Source organism: Aulonocara stuartgranti (assembly GCF_965226115.1).
Source record: "Aulonocara stuartgranti genome assembly, chromosome: 16".
NCBI classification, from domain to species: domain Eukaryota; kingdom Metazoa; phylum Chordata; class Actinopteri; order Cichliformes; family Cichlidae; genus Aulonocara; species Aulonocara stuartgranti.
This window is the reverse complement of record NC_138952.1, coordinates 18,458,058-18,482,615: the sequence shown is the minus strand read 5'-3', so window position 1 is coordinate 18,482,615 and position 24,558 is coordinate 18,458,058. Positions and strand designations below refer to the sequence as shown.

Below are 24,558 nucleotides of genomic sequence, written 5' to 3'. Positions count from 1 at the left end.
ATTTAAAGCCACAATGTCATGTAAGTTCCCTGTTGCCAGGAGAGTGTATAACACTTTGGACAGTAGGGGGCAGCAGCGTGCTTTGGGAACTGAGTCGGGTGCATAGCTGCCGTAAGTTTTCCATTCTGGCAAGACTGACCAGGCGAACGGCAGCGTGTCTCCTGTGCTCACTTTCTCTCCTGTTTTACAGGTCAGTAACGTGGTCAAAAACATAAAGAAATACACAGCTGGACACTGTGATACTTAAACTTTCATGACATAAGACGGGTCTGTGATATGTGATGTATTATACTGTCGCTATGTGAGCTACTTTAGCTCTGTAAGATGTTATAGCTAGGCTATATGCCTGGGTAACGCTAGCAAGCTGTTGCAACTGCGTATAATACTCCATATAATAATAAGAAGCACCAACCCAGTTAGGTTTACAGTTCCTGATAAACTTGTAGCTTTGTGTTCATGACAAGTGTTTTGTATAACGCGTGTGTAGAGTGTTCTGAGCTCGCCTGAAGTCATGTGTAAACTTGCTGTTTCAGTGTTAGAATCTAACTGGTCTGAAAAGGACATATGAAGCGAGAGCGCTAATAAGAGTACGGCCAACAAAAATGCTGGCAAGGAAAGTAGTGCAGTAATGTTGAAAGTAGAGTTTCCTTTCTATGATGAGACACTACCATGATGATGTGAATTATTTTGTTTATCTCATTTATGGGAAAAGAGGTGTAGTTGTCATTTGTTTCATTCATTTAAACTCTTTGTTGTTTTATGCCAGTAGTGTGGACTAATATTGAAATGTACTGGTGGAAAACAAGCCATGTGAGGGAATGAGCAGTTATTGTGAAATTGAGTTAACGAAAGAGTGGAGCAGATATGCTTGTGTTGTATGAATAAATTCTGGCAAGACTGATCAGGCGAACGGCAGCATGTCTCCTGTGCTCACTTTCTCTCCTGTTTTACAGGATCGTAATCTGGCTACGCGCCCATCATAGTGGGGCCTGTAACAGATTTCTGGGGGCTCGTCCAGGATCGGCGGCGTCTGAGGAGCACGTCCGGCTGATCCAGTGATCATTGGACCCAAAGTGACAGTGTTGCTAAAGAGGGTGGGACCGGTAACGCCACCAGGCTGCAACAAAAGTCATGTCAGGCGACGAGAGGAGAAGACTCAGCTGGTCCATCAAAAAGAAACTCTACCAGCTAACGGCTGATGAAGCATACGACATTGCAACTCACCTTGACCCGGTGGCTGAACTGGACTCAGAAAGGCTAAACAAGGACGATGAGGAAGGTTGTATTGAGTACATCACTGCTTATATGAACAGCTCCACACTCCTACAGCTAGAGGATGAGGGCTTGGTCATGTTGTTATGTTTACAAGACACTATTGACTTGGTTATTACTAACCGGGATAAGGGTAGACCACCCCCCAAAGATCTGGCTAGTGGTGAAGGGACGCCTGTGATGCCACCAGCCAGTGATAACATTAATGGCAAACATATATCTCCCATGGGTGGCTACGCTCCCGAAGTGGCAACCCCCAACTTTGACATACACCAACTGCTCACAGATTCAGGGGAGGGGCAGAACAAATCTCACAGACACAGCATCAACGCACCTGACCCAGAGGGACCACAGTGTAGGACGGGTAGCTGCGGTCACATCAGCGGGCCTCGTGCCACTAACTCACCACCAACTGACATCAGACATCCACTGATTCCCCAGCAACACCACATGGCTGCAGGAGCACTGCCTGCCCCAGCCCACGAGAGTGTGATTGCCCTTCGCGACCTGCCCCTGTTACAGAGGAAGGAATTCAAAATACATGGTGGGCAAATAACTGATACTGCATCGGACATTAGTTTTAACAGTATCTGCAAACAGATTGATGACGGTCGCAGGGAACAACACACAGATGACGACATAATTAGAGGAGTCCTACGCATAATCAAGGGTGGAAACTTTAAAGACATGCTTGTGAACAAGGAAGACCTGACAGTTACAGAACTGAAAAGTTTCCTACAGTCCCATTTGAGAGAGAAAACCAGCACCGAGCTCTTTCAGGAACTGATGTGTGCTAAACAACACGAGAACGAATCTCCACAGCAATTCCTGTATCGCATGATCGGACTGAAACAGAGAATAACGTTCACATCCAAGCAGGCAAGTTCAATCATAAAGTATGATGCCTCCACACTCCAGGGCGTGTTCCTGAACGCAGTTTATCAAGGCATGGGAGAAAGGCACGAGGACCTCAGGCGGGACCTGAAGCCGCTCCTGGCTAACCCCACTGTTTCTGATGAAGCTCTCTTAAGACAGGTTATCCAGACCACGATGGAGGACAACGAGAGAAAACGCCAACTGGGGCGTAGCGCCAGCCGGAAGTTCACACAAGCCCACAGCACAGTTGCAGAGCCAGAGGGAATGACCGGCGTTGTGGGCGAGACTAGAGTCAAAGGTAAAGACAATGTAATTCAGAGACTGAGTGCTCAGGTCGAGGCTCTAACGGAGGCCATGGAGACACTGAGAAAGCTCACTGCTCCAGCCCTGGTGCCCGGGGCTGCCCATCAAATTGTCCAACAGAGTGCCTCTGACAAGACCAAATCGGACAGAAAGACACAAAGATCATATGGGTGTCCACAGTGTGTAGCCCAAGGCAGGCCAAGCTGTAACCACTGCTTTTCGTGTGGAGAAGTAGGCCATCGTGCTATTGGCTGCTTGAAAAGGAATATGCAGTCGGGAAACGAGTGCCGGTCAGGGCTGAGGGGCAACCCCTGACCAATCCAAGGGACAAATCCCAGCCCCATGATGCCACAGTACTAGAGTTAGGAAAGAGGGACCAGTCTATGAGCTTACAGATGGGTAACCACCTACCCCCACCTGAGAAAGTTGCCCCACTGATTGGCCGAAAATCCCTATTGAAATGCAGCATGAACGGCTATGCAGTGACTGCCATGTTAGACACAGGGGCAAATGTGAGCATCATAGACCACGCCTGGAAGAACAAGTACCTACCTGAAAAAGAGATCCGCCCACTGAGTGAACTAATGGATGAGGAACTCAGTGTAACTGCTGTCACGGGGGAGGCAGTGCCATATGATGGGTGGATGGAAGTGGTGGTAAACCTGCAAGGCAACAACGATCCAGATCTATCCATTAGAGTACCTTTTCTAGTTAGTCGACTAGATTTAGAAAGACCATTGGTTGGTTTTAATGTCATCCAAGAACTCATCAAGAGTAACGAGAGCAGACCCAAAATCATGTCCATCCTCGTCAACCTGCTGACTGGTGCCCTAGAGATCAACAGTGCAAAGGCAGAGGCTATTGTAAGCTTCATACAGACCAAACCAAAAGTAGAACAGAATGCGACTGTAAAGGTGGGCAGGAAAGGTGCCACTATTAATCCTGGTCAAGTAGCGTATATTAGGTGTGGAGTATCTTTAGACATTAGTGACTCTAGCCCACTCGTGCTGTTTGAACCTAACCTAGATGACACACCACTGTTGCCACTGAGTATAGGTGAAGGGCTATTGGCAATCCAGCAGGATGAGAGACCCTTCGTGAAGGTACCAGTTTCCAACCACTCTACCGAGACGGTGGTCCTGCCCAGCTCCACGGTCCTAGGCACCATTGAAGCTATTGATGGAGTAATAGGAACAGGCAGCCCAAGCGGCGAGCACAGTCAAGCCCGGGGCAACACTGACCCGCCACCAAGCTCCATGAGTGACCTGTCCCCTACTACACTGTGGCACCCGCCAGTGGATGTTAGTCACCTAAGTGATGAGCAACAGAGAAAGGTGAAACAAATGCTATACGAGGAGTCAGGAGCTTTTGCTTGTGATGACGAAGACATAGGGTGTATTCCAAGCCTGCAAATGTCCATAAATTTAAAGGACAACATCCCAGTACAGCGAACCTATGCTGCAGTGCCCAAACCCCTCTACAAAGAGGTTAAAGAATACATCCAAGATCTGCTTGCCAAAGGGTGGATAGTTAAGTCAAAGTCACCGTACGCAGCACCTGTCGTGTGTGTCAGAAAAAAAGATGGAACATTGAGATTATGTATCGATTACAGGCTTTTAAATCAAAAGACTGTACCAGACCGCCACCCACTGCCTCGCATCCAGGACCTCATAGACACACTAGGAGGCCACAGCTGGTTCACCATCCTGGATCAAGGCAAAGCCTATCACCAGGGCTACATGGCAGAGGGATCCAGACACATGACAGCATTCATCACTCCTTGGGGTCTCTATGAATGGGTGAGGATCCCATTTGGGCTCTCCAATGCCCCAGCCGCTTTTCAACGCAGCATGGAGGAGATGTTAGATTCCCTGCGTGATAGCTGCTGCATCCCTTATCTCGACGACATCCTCTGCTACGCAAAATCTTTTGACGAGCATGTCGAGGGAGTACGTCAGGTCCTGAGGTCTCTAAAAGCCCATGGTGTCAAGCTTCGGCCCACAAAATGTGAGCTGTTCCGGCAGGAGGTCAGGTATGTGGGGAGGCTGGTCTCAGCTGATGGTGTCAGGATTGACCCAAAAGACACTGATGCGATCAGGCTGCTGCAAGAGAAAACACCCAATACAGTGGGTGAGGTGAGGAAGCTGCTTGGGTTCCTGAGCTATTACAGAATGTACATCCAAAACTTCTCTAGCATCGCTAAGCCAATCTACGAGCTGCTGAATGTGAAAACCGCCCCAGCAGTAACAAGTGGAAAGCTCACGAAGGGAAAGGGGGCCCAGCTGCCATCAAAGACACCTATCGTGTGGACAGATGAGCACCAGAGGATACTAGAGCAGCTGATAGACACTCTGTCGCACCCACCCGTGTTGGCGTATCCAGACTTTGAACTCCCGTTTGTACTCCACACAGATGCCTCTAAGGAGGGACTAGGCGCTGTGTTGTATCAGCGCCAGGGTGGAAGAATGAGGGTCATCGCTTATGGCTCGAGAACTCTGTCCCCTGCTGAGAAAAATTATAACCTGCACTCAGGGAAACTGGAGTTCCTCGCCCTTAAGTGGGCGGTATGTGAGAAATTCAGGGATTACCTGTTTTATGCACCCCATTTCACAGTCTATACGGACAATAATCCCCTCACCTATGTGCTGAGCACTGCAAAGCTTAATGCGGTGGGCCACCGCTGGGTGGGTGAGCTGGCAGATTTCCGGTTCGATGTCAAGTACAGGCCGGGGAAGGTGAACATAGATGCGGACACATTCTCCCGGTTCCCACTTGACATCGACACCTATCTCACAAAGTGTACAGAAGAGCTCACGGGAGACGCTGTCCATGCTGCCTGGGAGGGTTGTGAGTCAGCAAAGACAGAGGACGTTGCATATGTTGCTGCCCTGAGCTTAACATGCCCGGAGCCACCGGTGAACGGATCACCATTTACAGTCTGTCACAGTGATCTGGTGACATCACAAAGGGGGGATCCTGTTATCAGCGAACTCATCAAACTGAAAGAAACAAAAACAGTAATAACGAATGACGACAGAAGGAGAGCCAGTGGCCCTGTGAGGAAGTTGATGCACGAGTGGGGAAAGCTCAATATCGAAAACCAACTACTGTATCGCACGGCAGGACAGCGGAGACAGCTTGTGCTTCCAACACAATACCACCCCCTAGTGCTGAAACATCTTCATGATGACCTGGGTCATATTGGGGCAGAGAGGGTCATTCACTTGGCAAGGGACCGTTTTTACTGGCCTTTTATGAAGAGGGACATTGAAGCGTATGTGACCAGGAAATGCCCCTGCATTAAGAAAAAGAAGCCGGTCAAACAGATCAGAGCCCCGATGGGATCAATCTCCACTTCTGCGCCGCTTGAACTGGTGTCTGTGGACTATATGCACCTAGAAGCCAGTATGGGGGGCTACGAGTACATCTTAGTAGTCATCGACCACTTCACCAGGTTTGCTCAGGCCTACCCCACGAAAAACAAGTCGGGAAGGACGGCGGCGGAGAAGATATTCAATGACTTCATCCCCAGGTTTGGATTTCCAAGGCGGCTACACCATGACCAGGGCAGAGAATTTGAAAATGACCTGTTCATGGCCCTACGACGCCTGGCTGGGGTTGCTCACTCGAGGACGACACCATATCATCCACAGGGCAACCCAGCCGAGCGATTTAACAGGACGTTGCTCCAAATGCTAAGGACGCTGGAGGAGAGGGCGAAGAGCAACTGGAAGGAGCACCTACCCCAGATAGTGCATGCCTACAACTGTACCAGGCATGAGGCCACAGGCTTTTCACCCCACTACCTCATGTTTGGTCGGCACCCCCACCTCCCAGTAGACCTAATTTTTGGCCTGTTAACCAGAGATCAATCTGAAACACCTCAGAGTTATGCCAAAAAGTGGGCATCACGGATGAAGGAGGCTTACCGTATTGCAGCTGAGAACAGCCAGCACTCCAGTGCAAGGGGTAAGAAGTATTATGATCGTCACATACAGAACACAGTCACTCTCCAGTCTGGTGACAGGGTCCTAGTCCGTAATATGAGTGAGAGGGGAGGACCTGGAAAATTGAGACCCTACTGGGAGCAAACTGTGTATGTCGTCAAGGAACAAGTGGGTGACAGTCCCATTTACAAAGTATGCTCTGAGGCAGGTGGTGCTAAAACCCGCATACTTCACAGAAACCTTCTACACCTTGTAAATAATCTACCTGTGGACTTACCTGACCTGCAGAGGGGGCCATTGCCATCCAGAGGGGCTCGAAGGAAAAGGAGTGACCCTGCTGTGGGACATGATGGGATGGAGACGCCCGAAAGCAGCAACTCTGAAAACTCAGACAGTGAAGCACCCAGAGTGCAGTACTGGCTCAGAGTATCACCACAGGCTCAACGCCAAACAAAGAATCTGAGACCAATGCATCAGTCCCAGAGAAATATTGAAGGAGCCCAGAATGTCCCTGGAAAACAAATATACATGCCACGGTCAGGAGGTCATATGGCAGAGCAACCCAGAGGCACTTCTCCTGAAAGAGAAGTTGAACAAGAACAAGGTGAAAACCAAATTGCAGACTGCTCTGTTGCTGATCCAGAACACCTTGATGCGGAGGAGTGTCCAGAGACAATGACTGAGGGTGATGAGGCTCGACCGCTGACTCCTCAGGAAGCCACAGTGAGGAGATCCGCCAGGGGCAGGAAACCCCCTCGGGTTCTCACATACGAGTCCCTGGGCCAGCCATCTTACCGAGCACACGGGTCACTTAACCCCGCTGGACTTTGTACAGTACAGGCCCTGCCAGTCTGGGGAATGCCACCCCTCACTGTGCCACACTACATCCCATACCAACCATTCCCCTGCACTGTTGTACCATACACAAACCCATATTGATACACACACTGACGAAATACCTTCGCTCTGAAATATGAAGATCAAGAACTGTTTCTAGGTGAGCGAGTTAAAGTGTTAAGAAGTGTGAACTTTTTGTGTATTTTCTTGAAATGTCTGGAGCCATCTTTTTTTTGTTTGGGAGCATGTGATCCACACAGAAATGTGATCACAATTGTGAGTTAAGTGTCGTGATATATGGAGATTATTTTGCATGTTTTATTTTGCTGGTTTATTGGTGTAATTTAAAGCCACAATGTCATGTAAGTTCCCTGGCAGGACTGACCAGGCGAACGGCAGCGTGTCTCCTGTGCTCACTTTCTCTCCTGTTTTACAGGTCAGTAACGTGGTCAAAAACATAAAGAAATACACAGCTGGACACTGTGATACTTAAACTTTCATGACATAAGACGGGTCTGTGATATGTGATGTATTATACTGTCGCTATGTGAGCTACTTTAGCTCTGTAAAATGTTATAGCTAGGCTATATGCCTGGGTAACGCTAGCAAGCTGTTGCAACTGCGTATAATACTCCATATAATAATAAGAAGCACCAACCCAGTTAGGTTTACAGTTCCTGATAAACTTGTAGCTTTGTGTTCATGACAAATGTTTTGTATAACGCGTGTGTAAAGTGTTCTGAGCTCGCCTGAAGTCATGTGTAAACTTGCTGTTTCAGTGTTAGAATCTAACTGGTCTGAAAAGGACATATGAAGCGAGAGCGCTAATAAGAGTACGGCCAACAAAAATGCTGGCAAGGAAAGTAGTGCAGTAATGTTGAAAGTAGAGTTTCCTTTCTATGATGAGACACTACCATGATGATGTGAATTATTTTGTTTATCTCATTTATGGGAAAAGAGGTGTAGTTGTCATTTGTTTCATTCATTTAAACCCTTTGTTGTTTTATGCCAGTAGTGTGGACTAATATTGAAATGTACTGGTGGAAAACAAGCCATGTGAGGGAATGAGCAGTTATTGTGAAATTGAGTTAACGAAAGAGTGGAGCAGATATGCTTGTGTTGTATGAATAAATTCTGGCAAGACTGATCAGGCGAACGGCAGCGTGTCTCCTGTGCTCACTTTCTCTCCTGTTTTACAGGATCGTAATCTGGCTACGCGCCCATCATAGTGGGGCCTGTAACACCAGCACCATTCAGGCATCGTTACGATGGAGTAAATGTGACTAAAAGTCTCAGCTTGATAAATTACAATTTTTTAAATTTGCAATAAATATGCAACTTCATAACTCATTTTCATGTAATGGATTACGAGACTTCCAAAAGAACAAAGTGTATTAATATTGCATTGTTAATATATCTACTGACAAACTGATGTGTTTCTGTGTGGGATATTGACTTTAGGGTTAATTTGCAAGCTGCAACTGCATCACTGCTGCCACCACGTGGATAATTTAATAGCAGGCAAACACAGAACATGCTAGTTCTAACCAGTCATACTGTGTGAATTCTGGGAAACTCTGTGATGGAGTAAAGTTTAGGATGTGTCAATTTTGCTCGAAATTGATCTTTTGTGGAACTGTTGAACCTGGTAATGGTGTCCCTCAGCACAGATCTTTTCTAAGTTTGAAACGAGAGTGTAGACTGTAAAATTTACATTCAGAAATTGCCTCACATTTTTATATGGTTTCATTTATTAATGTACTTCACACACATTACAAAAATTCATTATGCTGTCTTGGCAACTATAAGGAAACCAGTTCTTAAAAACAGTTCAGTCAAAGAAGAAACACTTTAAAACCAAACGAGAAATTACATATAACACACGTGTTTTAAAACAAACTCGTTATTATCCTTCTTCACTTGGTGGTGAAGTATTTTGAATAGGTCTTGTTGTACATCACTTGATTATCTACTCTTATGACAGTTCTCAGGTTTTGCCAAAACCAGGGCTCTGCGGCTGCTGTTCGCGGCCACTCTACAACACTGCTCTCGCACAGTCGCTTCCTCAAGCGCAGAAAGTGAGAATGCTGCAGGACAGGCTCCAGCATTAGCAGTACTATCACATCCACATTTTCATCCAGCAGTCTTTGGTGGGCCAGATACATTGCTAGCTTGAAAGCACCGGTCTTAACGTAGCCCTTTGTTAAGACAAACAGAGTCTTGCGACTGTACTGGATGCTCTGGGTGAGGTTGTCCACCAGTGGGACTCCTGGGGGCCAGTCCCTCTCTTCCAGACACAGTGGATGATACTTGTCTCCCTCTTCCTCCAGTTGCACCCGCAGATTGCTCATCACCCACTCAGAGACGTGTGGGTCTTTTGTATCATATGTCACAAAGACATCATAAATAGTATCTGGTGAGTTCAAGGATCTGTACTCTTTCAGCTTAGCTTTCATATAGTGTAGGACATAGGAAGCATCCCAGTAAAATAAGTGAGCAACTGTTGAAACAACCATGAAAAGAATAATGATAGAAGTTGTTAGAGTGTAGATCTGAAATGCCTGACTGGGATTTATACACTGATGAATGCTAAAATGTATCAATCCTTGTCCCTTTAAGTTCACTGGTGTGTTACATGTCACCTGAGTGGTGAGTCTTGGGATCTTTACATCACTCTGTTCAATCCATAAAATAAAGTCTATGGAATCACAAGTACACTCGAATGGATTTCCTTGTAGGAACAGAGTCAGGTTTGCAGGTCCTGATTTGAAGGTAGTTTCATTGACAATAGTCAATTTGTTGTTACTCAGGCTTAGAGTCGTGAGGCTTTTTAGACTCTTTAAAAAACAATTGTCTGCATGGAAAATGTGATTATGACTCAGGTCAAGGAAAGTCAAAGTTTGTGTGATGTTTGAGTTAATAGTTGTTAAAGTAGACAGAGAATTGTAACTTAGGTCCAAAATTTGAAGTTGATGGAAAGGCAGTTTGTCCCAATTAACATCACTGAGTGAGTTATGACTTATGCGCAGTGTGGTGAGGTTATGTGGCAAATATTCATAAACATCATCTGGAATCTTTGCAATGCCATTAAAGGATATATCTAAAATTGTCAAATTAGAGAGATTAGTGAAAAGTTTCTTGTATGAGCTATCCCTGTCTTTCCAAAGTTTCCCTAGATGATTTTGTGCAAATATAAGTTCTGCTAATGATTTGCTATACATCTCTTTTGTTGTCAGTGTGGAAATCTCATTATGACTCATATTAAGGACTCTTAGCACAGGTAGATTTTGTGTAAAATTTAAATTGAGCGTTACCCCAAGTGCTTCAAAGTAGTGTGGATTGTAACTGAGGTCTAGTACTTGTAATTTCTTTAGTTCTTTGAAGGCGTTGTTATAGGCCAGATCAACCCTATTGAAGGATAAGTCCAGATATGTCAGATTAGGCAACATCTTGAACTCTGTGCCATTAAGTGCCTGTGAAAATCCATTTCTGGAGAGGTTGAGACATGAAATATTTCCATAGCCCACAAACTGCTTTGGAGAAATGAAGAACAGATTATTTGAGCTGAGGATGAGCACTCGTCCAGAATTGGCGCATTCTTGCTTTGTATTCCTGTGTAGTACTTCATAAATTGAGTCTTTTGGAGTGAGTTTTACGAATGGTGACATAGAAACTTCTGAATTCTCATTATTTCTGTCTCTTAGAGTTGGTAGACTTTCTACTGTAGTGGGATATAACCTGTTTTCTCCGAGATATATCATTCTTAAGTGGGAAAGCTTGCTGAACACGGTAGGGTCAGAGTGAATAATGAAGTTAGTGCTTAAGTACAAATGAGACAGATTTTTCAGATTGTACAGAGGTGTGAGTGTGTCTGGTCCAATACTTTGGAATACCAAAGCATTCAAATGCAAACTTTTCAGTGACCTGAGCTGTGAAAAGTCTTTTGAAAGTGTTAATTTTTCTAGGTACATACCAACAGCATAATTGAAAGACAGGTCAAGTTTTTCTAGCCTGTGAAGATAACTGAAAGCTTTAACCGATGTGTCCTCACCAGTTACGGCTTTTTGTAAAAAGTTAAATTCCAGAAACAATTGTGTAAGATTCGTTAGCGTTTGAAACCAAGAGGGATCAAGGTAATTTAGTGAGTTTCCTCCCAGGTTCAGTGTCTCCAGCTGTGTCAGTCTTTGAAATGCATCAGGATGTATGTCAATAGAACCGTTAGGGCAAGGAACACAAGGGTACGGAGCATTGTGACATCTTGGACAGTTGCCTTGTATATCAAGGAATTTGACATTTTCTAACCCTTGAAAATCATCTTTATATATGTTCTCTATTTTGTTGGTATCCAGATGTAAGATTGTAATTGACTGGGGTAGTCCTTTAGGAACATGGGTTAAGTTGTTATAAGACAAGTCCAGGTATTTCAGTTTTTTCAGTAGTGCAAAAGTGTTTTCGCTGATAGCGACAGACTTCCCACAAGGGTTGCGGAAGTAGCAGTTTTTAGATAACAACAGCATTTTCATGTTTTGCAAGCCAATAAAGCTATTGTTCAGTTTATCCATATTAACTTTGTTAATGTTTAGCTCAAGTCTTTCCACACTGTGGGGGAGATTGCGTGGAATTTCAGTCAGACAGTTGCCGCTCAATCGTAGTTGCTTCAGTTTTGTCAGATTTTTCAAAGCATTTTCAGCGATCTTCAGTGCTCGGCATCCATAATCAGTCTTGGTGTTGTTTGCCCAGTTGAGATTCAGATGTGCCAGATTCAGCAGATTAGAGAGTGAATCAGCTTTAATACTCTTAATGACATTTTCTGACAAGTCTAGATCAGTGGCATTAGTAGGGGAGACCGGGGATAGTTGTAACGTGGGTCAGTTGTAACACTTCCAATTTCTCCAATCAGGGCTAAGTTTCAAATGATGTGACTCATCCTGTGCATGCCCAATTCAGTTCTGCTATCACATGTGAAAAATCAGCACATTTTGTCAAACACAGACAATTTAACATGAAAAAAAGTAATTTGTATGCCAAAAAGTAAGTTTTTCTACTTTATTTCAATTTGTAATAGCATTATCTGCTTTGCAGTTAAACTCATCAAACTTAAATTATGTTATTTGTATGTCTATGGGGATATATTCTGTGTAGGTCTTTAGTGCTAATGTTTTAGCCGTTGGCTGGAATGTTAGCTAGTGCATGGCTATAGGAGTCTGGGTCAGTTGTAACAGCAACAGTCTGGATTAGTTGCAACAATAATGTATGTTACAACTTACCACACTATTACTTTAACTTATATTTAAGAAGTTGGGGCAACGATATCAGCAGAGAGAGGTTCACTGGTCGCATTTGTATATGCGGTTAATGCCATTGGCAACACAATTCCTCCACTGTTTGTGTTCCCACACACACATTATGCAGACCACTGTGTCAGAGATGGACCAGTAGGAAGTACTGGTAGTGGAAATAAATCAGGATGGGTGCAAGAAACAGATTTCCTCATCTTTCTGAAGCACTTTGCAAACCACACCAAGGTAAGCCATGATAAAAAGTAATGGAATTGCGATGCTGGTGAACAACTACATTTTTTCAGCTTCATTGTTATGTTCAAAATTGGTGCAAGAGTTGTAGGTTATAATGCCCACTGAGCCAATGAGGCCAAACTCAAGGAAGACCAACCAAAATTAATGAAATATTCAGTTGCAGAAAATTCCATAATTTGTCTTTTTGGGGGGTTGGAATATGTTCAAAAGCTAGATTTCTGCATTCTGTCACACACACACACAGCTACATTAATGGCTCTAAGTGCATTCATGTGTTGAATAAACAAAGATTACATGTTAATGTTTTGTTAGTACCCTTATTTCATTGTGTTACATTTTACCCCAGGATATGTTACAACTAACCCAGACTATGGGGTTAATTGTAACATTTCACTCTTTGTGTTTGAGGCCATACCATGCAATGGGTAATTGTGCTGCAGAGAAAATAGCTGCACTATTTAATAGCAGAGACATGTAAATACTTTGCATTACATTTTGAATCCACTACCTTAAAAGAGCTCCAATTTACAGACAGAAATATCAAAAATGTTACAACTATCCCCGGTCTCCCCGAAGAACTGCATCTTTTTCATTTCCCTCCTTCAAAAATGCCAGTTTATTTGTCAGCCAAGATGAACACTGGAATGCCAGTAAACACAGCAACAGTGCATAGTGCCAGTCAGTTCTTCAGATTATGTGACGTAATATGGAGTTTAAAAATGACATATTTCTTAGACATTAATATGACATAAGTAATATATCGCCTCACACACTGATTTATTTTTGAGTGGGACACTGAATTTAGGGCTAATTTGCAAAATGCACTGTATTAAAACTGTGTCACTTGCACCACCTTACGGACAATCTCAAAAATTTCCAAATGTGAAATAACAGATGAAAGCATGCAAGTTATATTACACATACTGTGTCGAAATGGATTTTTAATAATGGACTGCAATTTAGGATCTGTCACTTTTGTACTAAATTTCTCTTTTGTTAACTGTTAAACCTGGTACTGGTGTCACTCAGCACAGATGTTTTCTAACATAGAAACCAGAGACTAGAGTATAAAATCTACATCTGCAAAATGCCACACATTTTATTTTATTTTATTTTTTTTATTAATGCACTGCAGACAGATTACACAAGATTTATTATGCTTTCTCAGCAAATATAAGAAAATTAGTTTTTTATTGTTTTCTTATTAGATTCAGACAAAGAAGAAATCGTTTAAAAGAACCAAATAAGCATTGCTCTAAAGAACAGTGATTTTAAAGCAGGACCATGTTATTGTCTGCAGACTAGAATTACAAATCAGTCCCAGGCAGATAAGTGATGATTATCCTTCTTCACTTAGTGGTGAAGCATTTTGAATAAGTCAATAACTCAACAACTATAAGAAAATTAGTTCTTAAAAACAGTTCAGTCAAAGAAGAAACACTTTAAAAAGACCAAACAAGAAATGATATATAAAAGCACTGGTTATTTAACAAGCTCATGTTATTATCCTTCTTCATTTGGTGGTGAAATATTTTGAATAGGTCTTGTTGTACATCACTTGATTATCTACTCTTATGACAGTTCTCAGGTTTTGCCAAAACCAGGGCTCTGCGGCTGCTGTACGCGGCCACTCTACAACACTGCTCTCGCACAGTCGCTTCCTCAAGCGCAGAAAGTGAGAATGCTGCAGGACAGGCTCCAGCATTAGCAGTACTATCACATCCACATTTTCATCCAGCAGTCTTTGGTGGGCCAGATACATTGCTAGCTTGAAAGCACCGGTCTTAACGTAGCCCTTTGTTAAGACAAACAGAGTCTTGCGACTGTACTGGATGCTCTGGGTGAGGTTGTCCACCAGTGGGACTCCTGGGGGCCAGTCCCTCTCTTCCAGACACAGTGGATGATACTTGTCTCCCTCTTCCTCCAGTTGCACCCGCAGATTGCTCATCACCCACTCAGAGACGTGTGGGTCTTTTGTATCATATGTCACAAAGACATCGTAAATAGTATCTGGCGAGTTCAAGGATCTGTACCCTTTCAGCTTAGCTTTCATATAGTGTAGGACATAGGAAGCATCCCAGTAAAATAAGTGAGCAACTGTTGAAACAATCATGAAAAGAATAATGATAGAAGTTGTTCGAGCGTAGATCTTCTTTGCCTGTTTCGCATTTACACACTGACTAATGTTAAAACGTATCAGTATTTTGTTCCTCTGGTTCACTGGTGTGTTACATGTCACCTGAGTGGTGAGTCTTGGGATCTTTACATCACTCTGTTCAATCCATAAAATAAAGTCTATGGAATCACAAGTACACTCAAATGGATTTCCTTGTAGGAACAGAGTCAGGTTTGCAGGTCCTGATTTGAAGGTAGTTTCATTGACAATAGTCAATTTGTTGTTACTCAGGCTTAGAGTCGTGAGGCTTTTTAGACTCTTTAAAAAACAATTGTCTGCATGGAAAATGTGATTATGACTCAGGTCAAGGAAAGTCAAAGTTTGTGTGATGTTTGAGTTAATAGTTGTTAAAGTAGACAGAGAATTGTAACTTAGGTCCAAAATTTGAAGTTGATGGAAAGGCAGTTTGTCCCAATTAACATCACTGAGTGAGTTATGACTTATGCGCAGTGTGGTGAGGTTATGTGGCAAATATTCATAAACATCATCTGGAATCTTTGCAATGCCATTAAAGGATATATCTAAAATTGTCAAATTAGAGAGATTAGTGAAAAGTTTCTTGTATGTGCTATCCCTGTCTTTCCAAAGTTTCCCTAGATGATTTTGTGCAAATATAAGTTCTGCTAATGATTTGCTATACATCTCTTTTGTTGTCAGTGTGGAAATCTCATTATGACTCATATTAAGGACTCTTAGTACAGGTAGATTTTGTGTAAAATTTAAATTAAGCGTTACCCCAAATGCTTTAAAGTAGTGTGGATTGTAACTGAGGTCTAGTACTTGTAATTTCTTTAGTTCTTTGAAGGCGTTGTTATAGGCCATATCGACCTTATTGAAAGATAAGTCCAGATATGTCAGATTAGGCAACATCTTGAACTCTGTGCCATTAAGTGCCTGTGAAAATCCATTTCTGGAGAGGTTGAGACATGAAATATTTCCATATCCCTCAAATAGCTTTGGAGAAATGAAGAACAGATTATTTGAGCTGAGGATGAGCACTCGTCCAGAGTCAAAGCACTCTTGCTTTATTAGCCTGTCCGATATCTCGTAGCTAAAGTCTTTTGGAGTAGCTGTTATTGACGGTGAAATAGAAAGGTCTGAATTCTGGTTGTATCTGTCTGTTAGAGTTGGTGGACTTTCTATTGTTGTGGGATATAACCTGTTTTCTGAGAGATATATCATTTTTACGTGGGAGAAATGGCTGAATAAAGTAGAGTTGCTGTAAATAATGAAGTTAGTACCTAAATTCAAAGCAGATAGATTTTTTAGATTGTACAGAGGTGTGAGTGTGTCTGGTCCAATACTCTGGAATACCAAAGCCTCCAAATGCAAAGTTTTCAGTGACCTGAGGTTTGAAAAGTTTTGTGAAAGAGTTATTTTTTCTGGGTACAATCCGAGAGCATAATTGAACGACAGGTCAAGCTTTTCTAGCCTGTGAAGATAACTAAATGCCTCAAAAGATGGTTCCTCACCAGTTATAGATTTTAGTAAAAAATTAAATGCCAGATATAATACTTTAAGATTCTTTAGACTTTGAAACCAAGAGGGCTTAAGGTAATTTAATGAGTTTCCTCCCAGGTCCAGTATCTCCAGCTGTGTCAGTCTTTGAAATGCATCAGGATGTATGTGAATAGAACCATTAGGGCAAGGAACACAAGGGTACGGAGCATTGTGACATCTTGGACAGTTGCCTTTTATATCAAGGACCTTTAAATTTAGCAACCCCTGGAAATCATCTTTAGATATGTTCTCTATTTTGTTGGAATCCAGACCTAAAATTGCAATTGACTGGGGTAGTCCTTTAGGAACGTGTGTTAAGTTGTTGTAAGACAAGTTCAGAGCATTCAGTTTGTCCAGTATTTGAAAGGGTTTTTCCATAATAGCAACAGACTTCCCACAGGGATTCCAGAAGTAGCAGTTTTTAGATAGAAACAGGTTTGTTATGTTTTTTAAACCAATAAAACTGTTGTCATGTAATTTATCCAAGCTAATCTTGTTCATTTCTAGCTCAAGTGTTTCCACACTGTGGGGGAGATTGCGTGGAATTTCAGTCAGACAGTTGCCGCTCAGTTCCAGTTGCTTGATTTTTGTGAGATTTTTGAAAGCATTTGCAGGAATGTTCAACAGTCTGCATCCATAACCGTCCTTGGATTTGTTTGCCCAGTTGAGATTGAGCTGAGTCAGATTTGTCAGTTTAGAAAATGATTCATCTTTAATACTCTTAATAAAATTTTCTGATAAGTCGAGATGTGTGGCATTACTGGTTATCCCTTCTGGTACTTCCTCTAGATGGCGGCCTTTACAGTCAAATTTGACTGTATTTGATGTTTTGTTGGATATAACATCACAAGGGAACTGCCGTGTCATCCAGGTAGGTGTAAATGCAGCCGGCAGGATCTCATGATGGTAACACAGATAGAACAACAGCATCCAGCATTTGGTAATCTGTGGAAAAATGATGGAATCAGTTGAATGAAATAACCTTAAGCTTATAAAAGGGCTTCTACAAAATTATAACACTTTTTCATGATTATTGTGGTAAAAAAAATAGATAAAAGAACACTATTTGTACTATATATAATGTTATATATTATATTACTATAACACTTTTATCATGTCAATTAGGGGTTCACAAAATACAGTGATATTGGTCTGCAGATTAGGTTTGCTTTTAGAATCGGCTTAAAGCTTATATTTTAGATGTGACTAAAAGTCTCAGATTGATAAATTAAAATTTTTTAAATTTGCAATAAATATGCAACTTCATAACTCATTTTCATGTAATGGATTACGAGACTTCCCAAAAAGCAAAGTGTATTAATATTACATTGTTAATATATCTACTGACAGTTGTTAAAGGTTGACCCAAATTCATTCCCTCATCCCTACCAGGCTCGGACATCTGTGGGCCTTCCTGTGATGCAGTGAGCACTTCTCCTCGACTTCACTCTATTCACTCCTTATGTGACATATTAATGGATAAAAATCGATGTAATTTTTTCTGTGCATTACTGGTTTCCAAACTTTTTGTGAAACTTTTTTGTCTACTGACTTAAACTGTATATACCTAAACCGAATAGAGCCCTTATTAATGTTATCACAGTTATTTATTACACCACTGCTTTTCCTGTTTTGACATGTTAAAATATCAGCTAGGGAAAAGACAATGAGATTGTAAGGCAATCTTGAAAAAATTGTAAACCTGTCCTATTTGCAGCAGGTGGCAGTAGGTTGGAAGTCTAGTGAGAAAAAAAAAATCTTGTTCTTTCTTTTACTTATCAAAACAGCAAGTAAGGGGTATGAAATGTAAAACGATACATGTAAAATGTACAATTACCAGCCTAGAAATAATTTTAAAAATAGGAGATATCAAAAATCTTTCAGGTTGTTGTTAAAGTACTTTTCATGGGAGCACGTCACATACTTAGTGATAAGTGACATACAGTATCCCATAAATTTTCTAAATACATTTGTCCCATGTCTTCATTATACCGATCGTGGCTCAAGAGTTGGGAGTTCGCCTTGTAATCGGAAGGTTGCCGGTTCGAGCCCCGGCTTGGACAGTCTCGGTCGTTGTGTCCTTGGGCAAGACACTTCACCCGTTGCCTACTGGTGGTGGTCAGAGGGCCCGGTGGCGCCAGTGTCCGGCAGCCTCGCCTCTGTCAGTGCGCCCCAGGGTGGCTGTGGCTACATTGTAGCTTGCCATCACCAGTGTGTGAATGTGTGTGTGAATGGGTGGATGACTGGATGTGTAAAGCGCTTTGGGGTCCTTAGGGACTAGAAAAGCGCTATACAAATACAGGCCATTTACCATTTACCATTTACCTGTGCAATTTATTGAATTGAAATACCTAAAAAAAGGGGCATCACTTTAAAATAATGTAGCATTATTAAGGTATTACTAAGGTTTTACCAAGTGGTTAATTCATCATTTATATAGCATCAGTTCTCCTGTTATGCCATTTATAAATACAGGTATATTATCACTACTTTGATTATGATTACTATTAGCAGCTATGTAGTAGCAATTATAGCTGTACATGATTTCACCATGTCCAGCAGTGATAGCTGTACATGGCGTAACAGTAACAGATGGATAAACATATCTGCATCGGCATACTAAGGAAGAGCAGTGATGTATAAATGATGAATTAAGCACTTGCTAATACTTTACTAACACCGTAATAATGCTTAATAGTGTGACATTATTATAAAGTGCTACCGAAAAGAAAGTCTTGACTGCTAAATGTATCTTTGACAGTTTAAGATAAAGTGTGGCTTCATAGCTTGTGTTCTCAAGATCGCCAAGTGCTGATTTCTAAAACAAGTTAAATAAAATGCCGATAATGATGCCATGATGTTTTTCTACACATTGGCTGGCAAGTTTTATTATACCTTTTAATTGAATATGTCAACACATTTCCAAACAAGCAAAACAGATTTAAAAGCAAAACACAATAAAATGATCAGTCTGGGTTTTTGGAGTCAGATATATCTATACAAAGTTTTGGCACAAAATCATAAAATGACAAAATCATCAAAGATAACATCAGAATGCAGAAAATCAGATTATTCTGATAAGTAAGTTAAAAGTAACTATACACACACTCAGTAACTTACCATTGCGCCTGTACTGTATTAATCCCTGAATGACAATCTTGAATTCAGATTTTCTCCTCTACCATTTAAAAATAAGTGGTAGTGGTTAAAAGACAAAAAACAAAAAAACAAAACCCAAAACCAAAAAAAACCCCCAACAAGTTGCTAAAAATCTATAAGGTGCATGTCTTGTATATCATCAAGTCGAATTAGCCGTTTAAACATCTCTGCACGCTCACATACACCCATCAAAATAAGGAAGGGGACTGTTGTACACAGCAGAATGAGCTGTGGGGGGGAGCAGCGTGTGAATTGAACAAATATGTCTGTTTCATTTCCTTCTTTCATGGTATGTTGCATTTCATTGCCAACTGAGTCTGAGAATCCCCCACTGGCATCGCAAAGAGTGGCAATGAATTTCCCAAATAATTTGAATACAGAGTTTAAAATTAGCACATCATTAATTATTAATATTTCATTAATAATAAAACTGCTCCCATTACAACAGTTCAGTATTCACATATAATAATTCATATACAGGAGTACATTTAAAGCAATCTAGAGAGAAGAAACTGCATTTTTCCAGCATATTGTTCTCTTTACAGTGTCTCTTTGAAGAGATTGTTGTATTGTTTGTGACCTTCGGTTGCTAATACACTCCTCAGGCTGAACCAAAAGTATGGCTGGGCTTGAGGATTTGTTGGCCACTCTAGCACAGACCTCTTATACAGCCTCTTTCGTAATCTCAAGTACTTTGAATTGCAGGGCACTTTCTCTAAGAATATAAGCACTATAACATCATTTTTTTCATCCATTAGCCTTTGGTGAGCCATGTAGAACGCCGTCTTGAAGTTTCCCCCTTTGATGTATTTTTTGGTGAGAATAAACACAGTCCTCTTGCTCCTGTGGATGCTTTGAGAGAGGTTGTCAATCAGGGGGCATCCGGGCATCCAATCCCGGTCCTCAAGACAAAGCGTCAGTCGGCGGTCTCCACACTCCTCAAGATGAGCGCACATTTCCTTCGTCACCCACTCTGATACTGCTGGATCCTCCTTATCATAGATCACAAAGGCATCGTAAACAGCGCTCTGGGAATACAGGCGGCGGTAGCCTTTGAGCTTGGCCCTGCAGAAATGGTAGATGTACCAGACATCCCACATGAAGAGATGGCTGGAGATGGACAGCGTGACCAAGATGAGGACGAGGGAAGTCATTAGGGTGGAGAGGATGATTGACAGGTAGTGGTGCTGGCAGGCCAAAAGGTCCACTGAGATGACTGGACGACCTCTTTGTGCCCCTGGGGCAACGCAGGTAACATCCGTGCCCAATCTAGGTATGGTTACTGTAGTCCTGTTGAGCCATGTGACAAACCAGGTGGCATTGCAAGTGCACAAGAATCTGTTTTGGTGCAGAAGTAACATGTCCATATGATTAAGAACATCATCTGGAAGGCTGGATTTTTCAATGTACTGGATGTGATTAGAACTCAGGTCTAGATATTTCAAGTGGTAGGCACCCTTGAGGAAATCTGGTGTAAGCTTTAGGATTTGGTTTTTGTGTAAAATTAGTTTCTCAAGAGATGTGGTGCAGTTTGATAACACATCTGGAACAGTAGTCAAGCTGTTTCCACTGAGATCCAAGACTCGCAATGAGTGTAGAAGTTGCAGTTTCTTCCAGTTAAAGGATTTTAGTTTGTTATTTTTGATATACAGCTCAGATAGCTTCTCTGGTAGACCACTGAATACGTCCGATGGGATAAAAGGGAGGTTGTTATGAGAGATGTCAAGGACAGTCAGATTAACTAAATTCTTAAAATAGTTGACATATCTGGTGTTCCCATCTCGCCACAGTACATCTAACCGGTTATCTCTGAACTCTAACCTTTCTAGGGATTGACTCTCCAGCTCTGTGTTAGTGGAAGTAGAGATCTTGTTGTGATTCATCAGGAGTACCTTGAGGTTTTTTAAATGCCTAGTGAAATTAAGCATGTGAGTCAGACCTTCTGATTCAAAATAGTGGTTGTTGTTACTTATATCCAAGATGACCAGATTTTTCAGCTCTTGGAACGCGGTAGAGTATAGCAGGTCCAAACGGTTCCATGAGAAGTCCAGATATTGTAAATTAGCCAGGTAAGTAAATTCAGAACCATTCAGACTTTGACTCATTGCATTTCCAGACAGATTGAGGCATCTTAGCTCTGTAAGGTTTAAAAATCGTGAATGCAGGAAGAATATATTGTTTCTGCTGACGTCCAGGGTTTTGCCAAACTGACTGCATTCTTTTTTGACGAAGGATGTAATAACTCCAAGTTCCTTGTCCTTGTATTTGCAGCTTCGTGCATACTCATCATATCTGAAATAATGAATCTCTCTCACGTCTTTGTTTTGGTACTCAGCAGCGGAAGACATCGGAGACCAGTCCGAGGTTTCTCCTCCGGACAAACCAAGTTCAATTTGGCCATCAGAGGGAGACGATATTTTGTTGTCAGACAGGCTGATTATTTTAAAGCTTTTCAATTCCATCAGAATACTAAGCTTTGTCATTTTAATGAAGTTTGTACCCAAATCTACAACCTCCAGGTTCGGTAGAGGTTTTAAATGAGCGATACTCTCTGTAGTTAACTGCTGAAACACATAACCTTTCATTCTGAAAATTTTGAGAGACTTCAGAGAGGAGAAACTGCAACTCAGTCTTAGCGTTTGAGGGTACTTCTGAAGCTCGTAGTTGAATGAAAGGTCAAGTTCTTCTAGTTTACCCAGGAATTTGGGGAAAGCAGTGATTTCTAGCTCCCTTGCTAAAAAGTTTGATGAGAGGTCCAGCACTCTGAGCTCAGTTGTGGTGTCAAACCATTCAGAAGGCACACTTGTAAGGGAGTTGCTATGCAGCCGTAATGTTTTTAGTTTGGTCAGCATTTTAAAAGCTGTCTTGCTGATTTTCAATGGTGCGTTATTTGGACATGGGCTACATGGAAAAGGAGCGTTGTAACACCGGGGGCAGTTTCCGCTAATGTCTAGAATCTCAAGATTAGTTAAATTTTTAAAGTCTTCATCAGTGACTTCTTGAATGTTATTGTTATAGAGATACAGCTCCTTCAGAGTAGTGGGTAGCTGATGTGGAATGAAAGACAAGTTATTTGATTTAAGAGATAGCAATTTTAAATTGTTAAACTGTAAAAATGCATCGTCTTCTATATCATAGGAATCATTGCAGGGGTTACGAAAATAGCAGTTTTGACCAAGGTAAAGCACCTCAACATATCTAAGCTCAGAGAGGTTTGCTTTAGAAAGATAATAAATATGATTCACTTCCAAGCTCAGAAGGATCAGATTTGAAGGCAGGCCTTTAGGTATACTGTAGAGCTGATTGCCATCTAGATACAGCGCTCGCAGATTGCTCAGTCTGCTGAAAGTATTTTCCTCAATTGTCACACTCTTCAGGCACATCTTGTCCTTGGGTCCGATTTTGATGGGCACACAGTTGCACCTCATGTCAATCTCAGTCAAGTTCTCCAAACCGTAAAAGGAGGTGGAGTTTAAACTCGGAATATGGTTGATGGTGAGCGTCAGGTTTGTTGTGTCTCTCGGGATTCCATGGGGGATTTTTTTGAGGCTTCTCTCAGTGCAGTCCACCTTCACTTCACTCCCATTGTTGATCTCGTTAACATCACATGGCAGAGTTTTCGGGTAATAGATGCCAGTTGCCAAAATAGGGAGACAAGACCACAGGGTGAGCAGTGCCACACACATCTGCACGGAAACATGAGAAAGGTTTGCTAGTAGAAATCTAATAATACTGTAACAGCACATTATAAATGCAAATCATAACAAGGGACGCTAAAATCAGCAACTTTAGTAATCATGGCCAGCATATTATACTTTACTTTACTGTACAATTAGGAAATAGCATTCTCTCGCATTTGATTTTCTACTTCTCAACAGTTAACAGCACTTCTAAGCCAAACTACATTTGACAGCTTATGAATTCTGATACTATAGAGTATATAAAAATCATACTCACCAGGTGGAGAAACATTGTTTATGTGAGAAAACAAAAAAAAAGAGTCCAGCTCTGACTTGTCTTGTCTGGTTCGATGGAGTACTGAAAGAAGTATAACACTAACAAACATTCCTGAGGTGGTCGATGAAAGTAACAGGTGTCTGTGTTAGCCTAGTGTGTGTAGAATTAGCTGGCATCACTTCCTACTTTCTTACAAACCACAAACATCCAAATATTTCATCTTTTACTACATCGTGAAAAGGCTTATTGGTGCATTTATGCTATTGCTACTGTAAAGAGGTGCCTTTAATAAGATACAGCAAGTTTAATACTCTGACTCTTGTTGTATGGCAGATATTCCATGGTATTATAAAACACAGCTGGATGAGTTACAAGTTATTATTCAACTGAAACCAGTGAAAGGAAGAGTTTCATTTCTCATTAAATTTTAGGGGAAAATGAAACCTGTGGTGTGGTTTGGGTTTTACCACTGTACATGGTGGTGAAGTTATTTTAACATCAAGCAGAATATTTTTTTTTTGTTATCTGTGACTATATGACTAACATTCAGTCTCACCTACCCAAATTTAAGATAAATAAATATGTTCAGTGGTTTTAGGTACAGTTCCTACCGATTTACAGTAGCTAGACTGTTTAGCTGTCTGTCTTTACAGTGAAATGGTGTGATTTACTACACCTATTCTAGCAATACTAGGTATTCCTGTTGGTCAGCATACCTCTTGTTAAATTTGGGTTTATAGAAAAATGTCTTGAGAACTACCGATGAAGTGCTTTAAACATTTGAAGCAGAGATCAACTTCAATCATTATCTGTATTTTCCTTAAGCACAACTAACATTTTCAAATTTCCATGTATCCTGGGAAATATCCATATATTTCAAATGGTTTGGCGTAAACACTCTGAGCTGGATAAGTGGTTTAGAACATGGTTTGAGCAATGGATGGACAGATGGATTGGTTTAATGTTTTTTCAATTCATTGCTCACTAGGTTGGCAAT

General features: G+C 41.7%; 2 protein-coding genes across 3 annotated transcripts; both read right to left on the bottom strand.

Moving 5' to 3' along the window:
- Positions 1 to 9,151: 9,151 nt before the first annotated feature.
- Positions 9,152 to 19,671, bottom strand: LOC309691634 (toll-like receptor 8; the record flags this gene model as incomplete). Of its 2 annotated transcripts, XM_082509462.1 has the most annotated exons (3): positions 19,566 to 19,671; positions 17,207 to 17,390; positions 9,152 to 12,072 (listed from the first exon to the last, which is right to left on the bottom strand). In XM_082509462.1, exons 1-3 carry the CDS (start codon positions 19,566 to 19,568, stop codon positions 9,152 to 9,154), a joined length of 3,108 nt encoding a protein of 1,035 aa, XP_082365588.1. In that variant the 5' UTR covers positions 19,569 to 19,671. The 2 variants fall into 2 exon arrangements, with proteins under 2 accessions (XP_082365588.1, XP_082365587.1); XM_082509461.1 differs by lacking the exon at positions 9,152 to 12,072 and having other exon boundaries at positions 13,362 to 17,390.
- A 464-nt stretch (positions 19,672 to 20,135) lies between these two features.
- LOC309691631 (toll-like receptor 7) lies at positions 20,136 to 23,678 on the bottom strand. The gene is made up of 2 exons (XM_082509456.1): positions 23,562 to 23,678; positions 20,136 to 23,290 (listed from the first exon to the last, which is right to left on the bottom strand). The coding sequence occupies exons 1-2, from the start codon at positions 23,574 to 23,576 to the stop codon at positions 20,144 to 20,146; spliced, it is 3,162 nt and encodes a 1,053-aa protein (XP_082365582.1). The 5' UTR covers positions 23,577 to 23,678; the 3' UTR covers positions 20,136 to 20,143.
- Between the last annotated feature and the right edge of the window lie 880 nt (positions 23,679 to 24,558).